Genomic DNA, 14,954 nt, shown 5'->3' with positions numbered 1-14,954 from the left:
GAGATAAAACAATACAAAAGAACTAAAGAATTTATTTCAATTCACCATTATGTGATGTTTATTAATTGTATTATCTTGTATTAAGGCCACAGAAAGAAAAAACAGGAGTAAATTTCCACTGAAAAATCTCGAATTTTCTAGAAAAAATAATCAGAAATTTTCTAGAAAGAAAATTTGGGACTTAGTTTCAAAAGTAAAACATTTTCAACCTTTGAAGCTTAGAAAGTTTCCAAAAGTCAAACATTTTCCATATTTCTTCTAGAAAATATGAGGTTGATCTGAAAATGTCTGAGTTTTCTCAGACAAATTTCTGAGATCAATTCTATAAATATGTTTAGTCCCATTTTATACAGAATAAAATTAACAAAATCTTAATTTGTTTGCAAAAACAAATCTAAAAAAAAAAATCTTGCCAAGTTTTCTTCCATTTAGCAAACAAATATTTTTTGTAATTCTGACCTAAAAGAAGTTTAGTCTGATTTAACTTCACAGTGGAAAAAAAAAAAAAAACATAATCTTTAAATATTTGGTTTTAACTTTAAATAACATTTTCCAAATTTAATCTTTTAATCAAATGTTAGATTAAACGTTATTTCAGGGCTCCGTGTTTGGTTCTGTTTTCCTGTTTTTCGTTGCTCCTGCAGACTAGCGGCTGTCTGGTCGCACGGCGAAATAAACCCTGAAATAAACTGGGCTTATTACAAAACTGCAGTTTAAATATCAATGACTTTCAAGGAAGAAGGCAAGCACTTTCCAAACCTTGGAAACACTTTATTGAAATCCAAGTAGTTTTATTAGTTTAATGAAAGCTGTAAATATATCTAAAATTATTTTCTCGCTAAATTTTCCTGCTTTTATCAAATAGAAATAACTTTGTTGATTCTAAGTTAAAACTAGAGACGTTTGTTCAAATTCAACTTCAGACAGAAAAAAGGAAGTTTTTAAAACAAAGCAGATCTTTAAGGCTGTTTTTACTCCCAAAAACTAAAGACACAATAATATTTTGCATCTTTTTATTGTTTACAAAAGACCAACATAAATACATAAAGGATGCTGTGAGATATTGCTGGATGCGGCGTTTTAATGAAACGCCGCCCCTCTGTAACAGGTCACCTTTACAAAACCATGGAATAAAATCACATTAAATAAAACAAACCCAAACAATAACAACACTTCAGTATAAAGCAGCTAAACCTCAACATGTTATGATGAAGATGAGGAGGAGGAGGAGCGCGTTCAGCCCTTTAAAACAAACCCACCGGGGAGGCGTTTGATTCCCACGATCGCAGCGCTCCAGACTTCTGGGAGTTTTTAAACGAAGAAATGAAACGAGGGAAGACAAAGACACCCCCGCCCTTCCTCACAGGTGACATCATCATCATCAGCTCCTTGTAGTGGGTCCACAACTCGACTTGGTGACACTCCTAAGAAAGCTGCACATTATCGCTTAGATTTCCGTTTATTTTACGCAGACGACGGTCTGTTCCGAGAGCGAAGCCGTTACGGTGAGGAAGGAAGAGACGGGAATAAAAATGGGAACATGATGGGAATGAGGAAACGGCAGGTATTAAACATCTACTCCAGAGTTTCTAAAGAAAAAAAAAAAGAAGAAAAGAAAATCCCCAAACTTTGAATAAAATCCTGCATGAAAACAGGAGAACTCAGGAGCTGCTTCCTGTTGAACCTCCAACCATAAAGCTGGGCTTAATAACGGTTTATGTATATATTTATATAAATGGATCCATAGAGATGTGACCTCGTATAAACACCTGGTCATAAATACAGCCATGGAGCTACAGCACTGGAGGCGAGGGCCCCCAGGGGCCCCGGCTGTGGCGGCCGAACGTCTCCTGGGAGGCGTACACCATGTACAGGAAGCCGTCCTGGTCCTTCTCGCGCTCGTACACTTCAGAGATGGGCGCCGACACGGACACCATGCTGTGGCCGTTGACCAGCAGGTAGAAGGCCTGGTTGGAGTTCAGCTGGAGGCGCCTCCTGGTGGGCAGACAGAGACATGACAGCAGAAAACTGATGAGAAAAAGGAAAGTTTCATCAGCATACATTGTCAAACACTTTCTCATCTTTCCTCCTTTTGTTTTCATTTATTTTTCCTTTTTGTTTTCCCTTCCATTTATCGTTCTCTGATTTCAGGACCCATCAACAACATGTCAACTTTTCCATCAAACCTTTACCTGCATGTGTTGAAGTCTGCTGATTTTTTAAAGGTGTGCTTCCCTGAACAGGTTAGGATCGGTCCAAAGTCCACATAAAACAACTTCATTACATTTTTTTCACTAAATCATTCCTGGATAATGAGATTTCAGTCTCCTCAGTTCTGCCTATTTTCTGCCGTTTTAGGGTTCTGCCACTAAGAAAAGTAAAGAGTTTTCGGATGGTTAATTGATATACCGCACATTACTAAAGTATTTAATGGTGATCAGTTCTGACTTTGTGATGCTACTTTAGAAATATTTATAAGGAATTTTGAAATATGTTTTCCTCTTCAAACCTTTTAAAAATGGCTGAATACAAACACGCGCAATACTTAAGATTTTTCTTTGCCAAGAATCTTTTTCTTTCCACTTCACAGTTTTAGGCTAAATTATGCAACTCCATCATGACAGACTTGTTAGAGACACTGACAACCAGCATATAGCTCCAGGTTTGGGAACTTTAAAGCATTTCAGGACCTAAATCCATCAGATTTTGCTCAAAAGCAACATAAAAGGAAAATAAAGCAACAAAGGAATTGGATAAAAGGTGAAAACAGGACTAAAGCAGGAAGTGCTGATTAAATGTTTGAACCTGATGATCTTGATGAGTTCGCTCATGTTGACATGGTCCGGTACCAGGAACTTGGTTTTATCCAGGATGGGCAGCTGCTTTTCTCCTGTATATCGCTCAATGATGACCTGCAGGAGCAGAAAACAGGATTTTCGTTCTGGATTCTCCAGCAGTTAACCTGCAGTCAGACCCAGTGGGCCAGAAAAAACCAGAACACTTTAAATAGATCTGAGTTTGTGCAGAAACCAAAGGAATGAGGCTGCAGTTCCATTAAAAATCAACTTATTTCTATTAAAACATTTAAAATCAGAAGCCAGAAGATGTTGTCCGTTTTCATTTCACCGAAATGCAGAAGCTGTGTGAGCATCTGACCCAGCAGATAATTATTTAACATGCAGATACTAAAACCTAACTTGACACAAAGTTACAATAAAAAAAAACAAAAACAACTGAAAAATTCTGGAAAAAATTATTTTTTTCAACTAAATTTGCCAATATTTATCACATATTTATACTTTTTGTGTTAAATCATGCGTATTTGAAACATAGAAATATAATGTTTTTTAAATTTTTCAAGATGGCTGCCACGGGTGGAAATACATTTTCCACTAAAACTGCCAATTAGATGAATGCGTTTGTTGTCAAATCATAGCCTACATATTTTGAACCTTAAAAATCAGATATATTTTCTTTATCTTGCGTTTCCTTTTTCTGGTGAACATTTTTCAAAATGGCCGCCATGGTAGTATTTGCCATAAAAGTGGGCAGTAGTTACCGTCAGCTGTGAACACAGCTAACCAAACTGTTAGCTTCACTGCCTTGTCATCAACATTTTAATCTGCAAACTCAATTTTTCTGAGTATTTCTAAGTTGTTGCTTTTGTTTGTTGTTAGTTTGGCTGCGCCGTGACAAAATGCGGAAAACTTCAATGAGTGTCAATATTTTTGAAAACTGACCAGAACGAAAGCAAGAATTTCTGTGAATGGAGAGAAGTCCAGCTTGATCTCGTTGTGAGAGGATTTTCATTTTTAAACTCTGGATTAATCCAAGTTTAGCTCAGGGTTTGTTTGGAACTTCATGGTGTTTCATTACAGTGACGCAGCACCTCCGCCTCCGCTCTGGCCGCACGCCGTGACCCGGCAGGTTCTAACCGCAGGACCGAACAGGAAGCAGAGAAAGCAGAGCCGGAGGGGCGGGGTGCGCCGCTTCAGGCAGCAGATGGACAGCAGAGCTGAAACTATCTGCTGATGATACGACGAGTCGCTGCAACACAAAGTGAGCTTCTGCTTTCTGGTGGCTTGGCAAGAATCGACCTCACAGATGACTTCATGTTTAGCTGAAACTAAAGATTAATCTATAGATTATTCTGCCGATTAATCATAAGAAAAAGGGAGATTTTTCCTTTTAACCTATTTATGCAATATTAGAAATACATTAATAGATGCAAATAAACAATCCAATACCTTTTTTGATAAAACATGATGTTTCTTAAAATACACTCCTTTAGTGGATCATTTGTAACAAAGGATGAATCTTAAGTTTAAAAAATACTTTCTACCTTTTCTGCTCGTCTTTATAAAGTATCTGGTTGATCTATGATTTATTAATTAACTAATTAATAGTTGGGAAGCAAAAGTTTCTAAATACAACATTTGTTTTACAGAATTCAAACCGGATGAAGCTAAAAATGTCACTAGAAGAAAAACAGATTTAACAAGGAGTTTTATAATATTAAATGCCAAATGTAGAATTTTTTTGTACAGTTTTGGTTTAATTACTGCTCTGAGTGTGTTCTTTCATTAAATGGCCCTTTTATGAGTTAACAATTAATAGATTACTAAATTAGTTGATTATTTCGATAGTTGATTAAACACAATTATTTGTTTCAGCCCTAAAATAAACTCACTTTCATTAGTGTCACACTAATTTCGCCGCACTTCTTCTCCTGCATACTTTGTGCCATTTTCATCATTCAACTTTTATACTATTCAGCTTGCTCTCAATGACGGCTATATCTCTAGGTATTCATAACCTTCATACCTTTTATAATATTCAGCTTTTTATGAATTTTTCATAAACAGCTACATCCTGTGGCAGAATTGAGAACAACAATATAAAATGTCTGATGTGTTTCAGAGTTCATGACAGCTGCAAAAGCTTTTGCCATTTTTAGCATTCAGCATTCACACTTGCATCTTCATAGGAAATGCACACTTTCTAGTTTATTTTGATCTGCAGTAGTTTCTGGAAGCTCTGATAAATAAAAGAGAAGAAAAACAGAAACCTGTCAGACAGACAGAGGAGAGCGAAGGTAGTGTGCCCAGGAAGTGTGCGGTCGGTGAAGCTTTTGCTACAGGAAGTGTCTCGTCTTCCTGTGAGCGTTTTAAAAAGGAAAAAAAAAAACCCAGACACTAGTTTCAGTTTTACATTTGTCAGCTGAACTCACAGGAATCTTGTTGGGGTGCTGGTCCTGGATCAGTCTGACATCTTCTACTCGCTGCTCTGTTGGGCGAGAAAACAGGAGAGAAGCATCAGAATGAGCCGTAAGAAGAGAGGAAGAGGGAAAATCCAAACATTGTGATTTGAATAAAGTTGTTCTGCATCATAATGGATTTGGTTACAACATGCAGCAAACTGGTTCAACAGATTTACACTACAATTTAAATAAAAAAAAACTCCCCTCATATGGACAGGCTCTACTGCAGGAGTTGCTGTTGATGTTTGCAAATCCAATATTTAAACCGGTGCCAACATGGCAGCAGGAGGCAGAGCTCAGCAGAGAGACTGAGAGCTGACACGTTTATGGCAATAAGAGAGCAAACCTGCAAAACTCTGCAGGAAGGAGGACTGCTTCCTGCAAGGTGGAGGTCTCCCATTGGAGACGGGAGGGAACCGCTGGCAGAAGAACTTTATTAAGGCTGAAGCGATTAATCGTCATTAACTAATTTAGAAATCAATTAATCACTAACTGAAGTATACAAACTCAAAAAGGCCATTTTCTAAAAGAAATACATACTCAGAGCAGAAATCAAGCCAAAACGGAACCAAAGATATATTCATATATATTCATTTTCCATTTAAGATAAAAACAATTTGCACCTTTTAAGAAGGTTTTTCTATCCAATTATTGAATCAGTTAATTCCAAAAATAATCAGCAGATCAGCCTGAGCATGTTGATTTTAGAAGGACATTTTTAGATGCATCCTTTGCTACAAGTGATCAAATATTCACTTAGGAGCCGTTATTACATTTTAGGCAATAAAATATTTATTTTCTTATTTAAAAATGAATTGAACCATTTGTTTACTTGCATTTTCATTATATTGTATAAAATAATATTAAGTGAAAAATCCACAGAATGTGCCAAATTATTTTATATGATTAATTGATTAATCGTCAGAATAACTAAAATAATTGTTAGTTGCAGCCCTGCACCCAATCTCTGAAACTTCAAAATCTGCTTTTGTTTAAAAGTAAAATAATAATAAAAAAAGAATGTTTAAACAGAAATTTGAATTAAAACTCAAATTAGAGGAGTGGTTCCCAAACCGTTTCTCCTGGGCCCCCAGTGGTTCCCAAACCGTTTCTCCTGGGCCCCCCAGTGGTTCCCAAACCGTTTCTCCTGGGCCCTCAGTGGTTCCCAAACCGTTTCTCCTGGGCCCTCAGTGGTTCCCAAACCGTTTCTCCTGGGCCCCCCAGTGGTTCCCAAACCGTTTCTCCTGGGCCCCCCAGTGGTTCCCAAACCGTTTCTCCTGGGCCCTCAGTGGTTCCCAAACCGTTTCTCCTGGGCCCCCAGTGGTTCCCAAACCGTTTCTCCTGGGCCCCCCAGTGGTTCCCAAACCGTTTCTCCTGGGCCCCCAGTGGTTCCCAAACCGTTTCTCCTGGGCCCCCAGTGGTTCCCAAACCGTTTCTCCTGGGCCCTCAGTGGTTCCCAAACCGTTTCTCCTGGGCCCCCAGTGGTTCCCAAACCGTTTCTCCTGGGCCCTCAGTGGTTCCCAAACCGTTTCTCCTGGGCCCTCAGTGGTTCCCAAACCGTTTCTCCTGGGCCCCCCAGTGGTTCCCAAGCACTTTCTGGCCCCCCAGTGGTTCCCAAACCGTTTCTCCTGGGCCCCCCAGTGGTTCCCAAACCGTTTCTCCTGGGCCCCCCAGTGGTTCCCAAACACTTTCTGGGCCCCCCAGTGGTTCACAACAATAGGTAGAGTTACACTTTGGTCTGATTGAAACGATGTGTGTGACTGGGGGCCAGGGGGTATTAGCACACACAGGTTCATCGTTGTTGTTTTCATTCATCCCCCCCCTGCAATGGCACGGCAGGGTGCGCCCCACAGTTTGGGAACCTCTGAATTAGAGCAACCAAAAGGAGCAGAAATTATTAATTGTTGCTTAATAATTAATCAATCCATTCTGCCATTTTTGGGGCTCTTTATGATTTTGTTATAAATCCTTCTTTTTTCCTAGACGGTAAAGATGAAGCCACATTTTCTCTATTCATTCTGAGACTTCAGCCTTTCTGCTGCGTTTTCCTGTTTCCGTGGTTAACGACGTACCCGACAGTGATGACGTATTTTATTTCGCTTTAATGACGTTTAATTGAACTGATAGGATCTGAATGAATCCAATTTGAACAAGAAAAACAAATAAAAGTTATTCTATAACGTTACACTTAATTAACTAAACTACTATCAATAATAGAGCTGCTACTGAATTGCAACCGTTGCATTATTGAATCACTACATATGAAATATTTGGTGATATGGACTTAGAATTTTACCTCGATATTTTTGCGGTAGCCTTGTATAACCAAACACAAAAACTGCTTTTTAAAATCATTTCTATTTGAGATAAGCTTGTTCCGGCAGCCACTAATTTTAAGAAACGTGATGTAAATCACTGAACTGCAAACACAGACTTCATTTCATCATATTTTTGAATTTACTGATATTAATAAATGCTCTTGTGGAAAAATCAGTGCAGAAAAAAAGTGAAAAACTTTTTCTTTTAACATCAACTGACATTTATGGAAACAGCAACAGATGTTACCACAATAGTTTTTTCACAATAAATAAATATTCGAAGGATGCCAGCACTGCAGGTATGTTGTAGCAGCTGAGATGTTTAACAGGAAGCAAAACAAACTGTGTGAATTTCAGGCCTTTTTAAAGAAGCCAGAATCAGCAGGTCAGTCCCAATTGGTGCATTTTTAGTTCTATTTCGTCAAAATACATTAAGTTAGATCAATTTTAAAGGCCCAGAATAAGGAAATTAGTTTGTTTATTCACAACCAGGACAGTTACATACAGGCTGAACTTTGAACTTTGATTGAATCAAACCAATCAGGTGGGCGAATGAAATCAGAAACGGTTTGCAACATCAAGTTGTGTCGTCTCAGTTTGCTGCTTCGGTCTTGTGACCGTCTCCAAACAAAATGTTTACTCAGGACGACTGACTGTGAGGTCAGAGAGTGTGACTGAACGGCCGCTTCCTTCAGGCCGTTTTCACGCCAGCACAAAGGAAATGTGAAAACGCCGATCGGTGATCAGGTTTCAGTCCAGAACAGAGTCAGTCTCTGATGACCTGCGAAGCCGCTGAGTCAGCAGCATTCAAACAAAAGAGGACAAACAAATGCAGAGCGAGAAGCATTCGCCCTGGAGACGTTTTCATGGTTTCTCTCACGTGTTTCTGTTGTGTTTCACAACCTGCAAATGAGTCGGCTCAGAAGTTCCTCATCAGTTCATCACAGCTGCTAAACCAACAAACCAGCAGCTGTAACTCGCAACGTCAAACACATCAGAAGGGTTTACTCACAACAACAACCAGTGACGGTTCCAGGGTTGAAACGATTAATCGGATTAATCGTGAGGAATTAGTCAGCAAATATTTATTTCAGAATAGGTGTAGAAAGGATTGCTTCGAACAAGTCAGATGTGTCCATTTGGAAGTTTTCCAGATGGCAAGAAAAAGAACTCGCCAGAGTGACTTTATCAGGGCTGAAACGATTGTGATTAATCGTTCATTTAGTAATCAATTAATCATTAACAGAGTACACAGACTCTTCAAAAGCCTATTTGAAGAAAGAATCACATATTTAGACACTAATGAAACCAATAGGATATACATTTTGCTTTTAAGATGAAAGAAAACCTTCTTTGTTAGTAAATATGTTCTAGCTAGCACTTTTAAAGTGCTACAGTTTTAGTTTCACCTAGTTCAAATTCTGTAGAAAATATATTTGTGAATTTATTAAAGCACCTTTTGCTATTCAATTAATCAGTAAATCAATAAATCAGCCATACATTGTTAAGTCAAGCAGAAAAAGCTGAGCTTTTCACATATTAATGTTGCTACCAATGATCACTAAAGGAAAGCTGTTAAGTCATTTTAGGCAATAAAATGTTTATTATTTAAATAAATCAGCACATTTTTATGCATTTCTATTGTATAAAAACACTTACGTGGTTATGTTGAAAAGTTTGCAGAATGTGTCAATTAAGGGTTGCACAGTGGCGAAGTTGGCAGATTCCGGGGCCGGGAATCTGGGTTTGATTCCCGGCCCCGGTCTTTCTGCACGGAGTTTGCATGTTCTCCCTGTGCATGCATGGGTTTTCTCCGGGTACTCCGGTTTCCTCCCACAGCCCAAAAACATGACTGTCAGGTTAATTGGCCTCTCCAAATTGCCCCTAGGTGTGAGTGAGTGTGTGTGTGCATGGTTGTTTGTCTCTGTGTTGCCCTGCGACAGACTGGCAACCTGTCCAGGTGACCTGTCCAGGTGACCCCGCCTCTCGCCCGGAACGTTAGCTGGAGAGGTACCAGCAGCCCTTCTGACCCCACTAAGGGACAAGGGTGTAAAGAAAATTGATGGATGTACCAATTATTTTAATTTGATTAATCGATTACTCTACTAATGGTTGGTTTCAGCTCCGGATGGTTCTGAACGTTTGGACCTCTTCCCCACCCAGCAGCTGCGGTTCTGAACATGAAGTTGCACCATGTGAGTCACAGAAATGTGCTTCCCCACACGTGACGCTCCGTTTCTGTTTGCTGGGCTGCCCCACACGCACAAGTTGAGTAATTTTGGACCAACGACATGACGGTGCGCCACAGGTCAGTTATTAATAGCGCTGCTGGGAAAACATATTTCCAGGGCTGGAGGTTCTGTTGAGGATCTTTTTCTTTCACACCAACAGCTTCAACATGTTGAAAACAAAGAACTGGTGGTTTGTTTTTAATGAAGGAGGCCATGTAGATTTTTTTGGAAAATGTTTTATTAGGTTTTAAAATTAGGCCGTTGTTCTTATTTTTTTTAGCTTTTGGGATTGTTTTGGGTGCTAGGTCTTAACTAATCTGGACTATTTGAAGTCGTCAGCTAAACTTTTCAAGTTTTTACTTTTGAAAAGTTGAAAAAAATTTTTATTTTTCACTATAAAAGTTGCTTTTAAATGTGACATACAAATAAAAATAAATAACTGTAGGAACTGGTTGTTGTGCAATCTGCAAATACTTTTGCTACATTTTAAAATCTATATAGATTTTGTTGTGTTTAAACAAAGTTTAGACTAACAGAATCAGCAGGTCAGGCCTTATGGAAAGCGGAAAATCGGTTTTGGCCGATAACAGCCATATCAGTGCATCATCTTTAGTTTACATTCTTAACAGAATTATAATTTTAAAGAAGCAAAAGCCAAAGTGGAATTTGAGCAATCTTCTGACTGTTTATCTCCACAGCTGATTAAAATAAATACCAAACCTGGTGAACAAACTGACACACACAAAGGAAATTCTTGTCTTCTGCCCCCCAATCCTGCAGCTCTCCTCCGCTCTGCTCTGCATTTCGACACCACTTTGTTTTCCTGTCTCTGCTCACATTCAAGTAAACACTAGAGACAGCGAGATAAAGGGAGGCCAGGCTGTGCAGCAAACAGCCCCCATCCCATATTTAAACCCTCATTTAACCCCCACAGCAGCACTGACAAATGTCGGAGGCCTAAATCAGCTCACACAGACACACTAATGCTCAGAAATATCTCTGCTGCACGCAGAGAAATTATAGTTATTTTGAAACGTATAAGTGTGTGCAGATGAAACCTGACAGAAAACAGGGCAGCAGGTCGTAAAAGAAGATAAGACTCACCGAAGGTCCTTCTTTGTTTGAAGGTTTTCTCTGAAGACATATTGCGTCAAAGTCAGCTGGCAGCGTTAAAAAGCAGAGTCAACACGCACGGGATAAAAGCCAAAAACAAAACAAAAAAAGAAAGAAAAAAGAAAATTAATGCCAGAAAGAAAAGCGAAGGCTTTATGAAACGTGGAGGTCGTCCTGGTGGCTGAGTTCAGAGCTGCTTTAATGTCGTCGCTTCCTTCCTGCCTCCCTCTGTTTTTATCGAGCTCTGGCAAGCAAAACAAACCTGTCAGCTGACCTCTGACGTCACTCAGCCTTCCGCGTCTCTCATTGGCTGGTCACCGCTTTAATTCAGTTCCGTTTAGTTTAGCTTAATGCAGCTAAAGATATGGATAAATAAGATTAATACATACAGAAATAACTAAACTAATTAAACATGATTAATTTAACGTTTTCACCCAACATTCGTGTTAACTATTTATGGTGCTAATTAGACCCTCTAGGCTTTTTACGTAATGAAACAGACTGTTTAATCGTAGTACGCTGATTATTTTATTGATGCTGCTGTTGCTCAAACAAGACTTCAAAATTCCGTCAAAATATATTTTTTTAACAACCATTACTTTTCACTGTTACAGTGCTGTCTATAGAGCTAAGAAACTCTGTGCTGCATAGTCATGAGCCCGTTTTGGAATATGAAAATCAGTTTTACAAATTGGATTACAAGACAGATTTTTGAACAATCAAAATACCGCAGTGAAATTAGTTTCAAGTTGGATCACTGCGGTAATCAACATGATGTTGATGTTCATCCTGCAGCATCTCAAATGTATCTTAATACTGAAAGATCTCTTTATAAAACTGTCCTAGAAGCTTTTATCCCATTTCAGGATAAAAATATAGTTTTTATTATTATGTGTCCATCAGTATTTGTATATTGTTTCTTGTAATCTGAAGTAATCCAGATTCGCTCACTTCTGAATCTGTATAAAGTAATCTTTATGCTTGTGAGTTGATGATGACTTTTGTTAAATCAATGAATAAACTGATTGATTGATTGATTGATTGATTGATTGATTGATTGATTGATTGATTGATTGATTGATTGATTAAGCCTATACATTGCATTTTAGTGGGTTAAATTCAGATTTAGGTTAGTTTCCTTGTACATAAAATAAATTCAATAAAATCAATCCAGTTCAGTTTATTTTCAAACTAACAACTGAAATCACTCTGAAGACGCATTTTGTTGCACTCAAAACATTTAAATTCAAATTAAGTTCAATCAAATTTTTTAAAAATTAAAAATGTACAATGTAAATGGGACAAATTGGAAGTTGATTATGCCCTGCGACATACTGGCGACCTGTCCAGGGTGAACGCCGCCTCTCGCCCGAAACGTTGGCTGGAGATAGGCAGCACTCGACCCCATAGGGACAAAGGTACCCAGAAAATGAATGGATGGACGGATGGATGAATAAATAGATGGATGGAAGTTGATTACTGTTGAACTGTTTCATTTTAATAATTCAGAATCACTAAAGTTTGACTAATTTGATTTATTCATTAAAAGGCACCAATTAACAAATAAAGTCGTAATGGGGTACTTTTTATTTAATACAAACAGGTCAAATTCAAAAAGTTTATTTCCATTTGATTCATTTAAATTTAATTTAATTTATTGTAAAGCACAAACAGCCAACTACTATCACAACGATGAACAGAAAACACAACCAGCTAAAATATTTTAGTTTAATTATATTTGAGCTCTTTTTAATTAATCAGTTTGGTTTTTAAGCCATGTATTCAAAGCTAAAGTTAATCTATAAATGAGTCAAACTTGTTACATGTGATCTCCTATGATCTATCTGAAATATATGGATTCTTTAAAGTCCAAGTAAAACAAATACTTCATTAAAAATCACCAATTAATTTTAAGAAAGGAGTAACAGTACTGTAAGCGGAATATAAAACGGTCAAATACTGAGGTTTAGTTTCAGGGTCAAGATAAGATAGCACCAACATGTCAAAAAATTACAATAACAACTCAAAGTCAGCTTGTAAAGATAATCTTTCTGGAAAGAAAAAAAAAGTAATTTGGTTTAACTGCAGGTGGATTTAATTTAAAAGCTATTAATTGAAATAAATTATTTTTAATACCTAAATATGATAATAATTTAGTTTTAAAATCTGCTCCTTGTTTGATCAGGCAGGTAAAACGCCACTAAAATCTGAAAAATCGTTAAAAATCTCCATTAATGTGACAACCTAAACAGGCAGGTTGCAGCGTCACTGTTTGACCAGCAGGGGAAGCACTTTGACCGCTGTAGCCGAAACGGCTCTGGGGTCAGGGAGCTGCATCTTCATTCAGCCAATACACCGAATAAACAACAAACATTTTATTAGTTTACATGTAAAAATCACTTGGTGGAAGAGGGTTAGAATGAATAAATCAGGAATTTGATCAATTAGGCTCTAATTGTTGGCAACTTTTAAAACAACTGAACAAAACGCAAAAAGCTTTAAATAAAAAAGAAGAAAACAAATTACATAAATAACAATCATATAATAACTAATACTAGAGGGATACAATAAAATAAATTTGGACAAAATAATAAAACAGTTAAACAGAAAAAAATAAGATTAGCAAACAAAAATGTTTAAGAAGCTATGAAAAAAGAAACAAAAAAATAAAGAAAAATAGTTCATAAAATAAAAATTTACATTGAAACAGGACAAAACAGAGGTATTTGTTGGGGCCTGCCCATAGCATTACATAGGGAAGAGTAGTGACCCATGTAATGCATGGCAGGCACCTATTGTTCTACACCGAATAGGACGTTTCTTTATTTATTTCTTTATTCATTTATTTTTATTCCGTCACCGTTAATGCGGTTCGTACCCACAAAAGTGGTATCAAAACATGCGGCTCGATCTCGAGAAGGGAGCTATTACTTTTATTGGGATTCGGAGTTACCATGGCGACGTAATTCGTGAAGAACAACCCCCCCCCCCCCCCCCCCACAAAATCCCATTAAAGTCAATGGAGTTAGGTAAAAAAAAATCAATCCTTAAAATACCCTATTTTTGAAGAATCTCTGCGTCATCATACATTGACGTAGAAATGCCATTTAAATTTCAGTTTGGAGATACGTCCGTGATCTCTTCTAAAGTGAAGACAGTACATCAATACGAATTACGGTTTGTCCACAGCTCGTCTCCAAGCGACCCAAAGTTTTCGATTTTTCGTAAAATTAGAGTGTAACTGAAACCAGCTGCCGCTTTGCTAGAGTGAGAAAAAGAGCGGATTTCTGACGCAAAAATAAATTTTAAATCGCTTCCACGCCTACAGGTATCGCTCTATCGGTATCAAAGTCAGTCATGACATTGATACGCAAGCCTGCTCCTGTAAAATGTGTTCGAAATTTTCCTAGTGCTTACTTTTTTCTTTCAAGGTGCTTTAGAGCAAAGACATGGGACCGGGTAATCTGACGCTCTCATCAAGTCTTTTCCTTACATTTCCGAAAAATTTCAGAGCTCTGCGCACACCATTTTTCTCTCATCGCTGTTATTACTGTGAGTGAGGTAGAGATATGAATCGCGGGACTATCGGAGACGACAAATAGCCCTCTCATAACGGTTTTCAAATACGTATCACGGTTCCCGAACGGGAAGGAGTTGTTCGGACTGCTTTTTGGAGTGAAACTTGTTGGCTCAAACCGATGGAGCTATGTCTCCCCCTGTGTGTCTCTTGGCAGAGAGGATTAATTACCATAGCAACAGAACACAGGCCACAGCTGCTGATTGGACTACAAACACATGGCCATGTCTGTAGTTCTAACTATGGCGAACACTCAGTTAAAACAGAGGGCTAGTATAGAACTGGTTTAACCCAACCACTGTTACACACTGGATTAGTGTGGCCATTTAAAATGACGCTTACTGAAAATTTCAAAATAAAAGCCTTGACCATTTTTACATCAAGCAATTGGTCTTTGGGATTTACATAACTGTTTTAACCAAGCTACTGTTTCACATTGAATTAGTGTGAAGCTT

The 14,954-nt window shown here is 38.0% G+C and overlaps 1 protein-coding gene across 1 annotated transcript; it reads right to left on the bottom strand.

The window, feature by feature from the left end:
• Positions 1 to 999: 999 nt before the first annotated feature.
• On the bottom strand, positions 1,000 to 11,174 carry map1lc3b (microtubule-associated protein 1 light chain 3 beta). Its single transcript, XM_014996919.2, has 4 exons — positions 10,914 to 11,174; positions 5,231 to 5,286; positions 2,806 to 2,912; positions 1,000 to 1,995 (listed from the first exon to the last, which is right to left on the bottom strand). Exons 1-4 carry the CDS (start codon positions 10,951 to 10,953, stop codon positions 1,794 to 1,796), a joined length of 405 nt encoding a protein of 134 aa, XP_014852405.2. The 5' UTR covers positions 10,954 to 11,174; the 3' UTR covers positions 1,000 to 1,793.
• Between the last annotated feature and the right edge of the window lie 3,780 nt (positions 11,175 to 14,954).

Source organism: Poecilia mexicana, unplaced genomic scaffold, assembly GCF_051168715.1.
Source record: "Poecilia mexicana isolate PSO_F unplaced genomic scaffold, ASM5116871v1 scaffold_6, whole genome shotgun sequence".
Lineage (NCBI taxonomy): Eukaryota > Metazoa > Chordata > Actinopteri > Cyprinodontiformes > Poeciliidae > Poecilia > Poecilia mexicana.
This window is presented reverse-complemented; position numbering and strand designations above follow the sequence as displayed.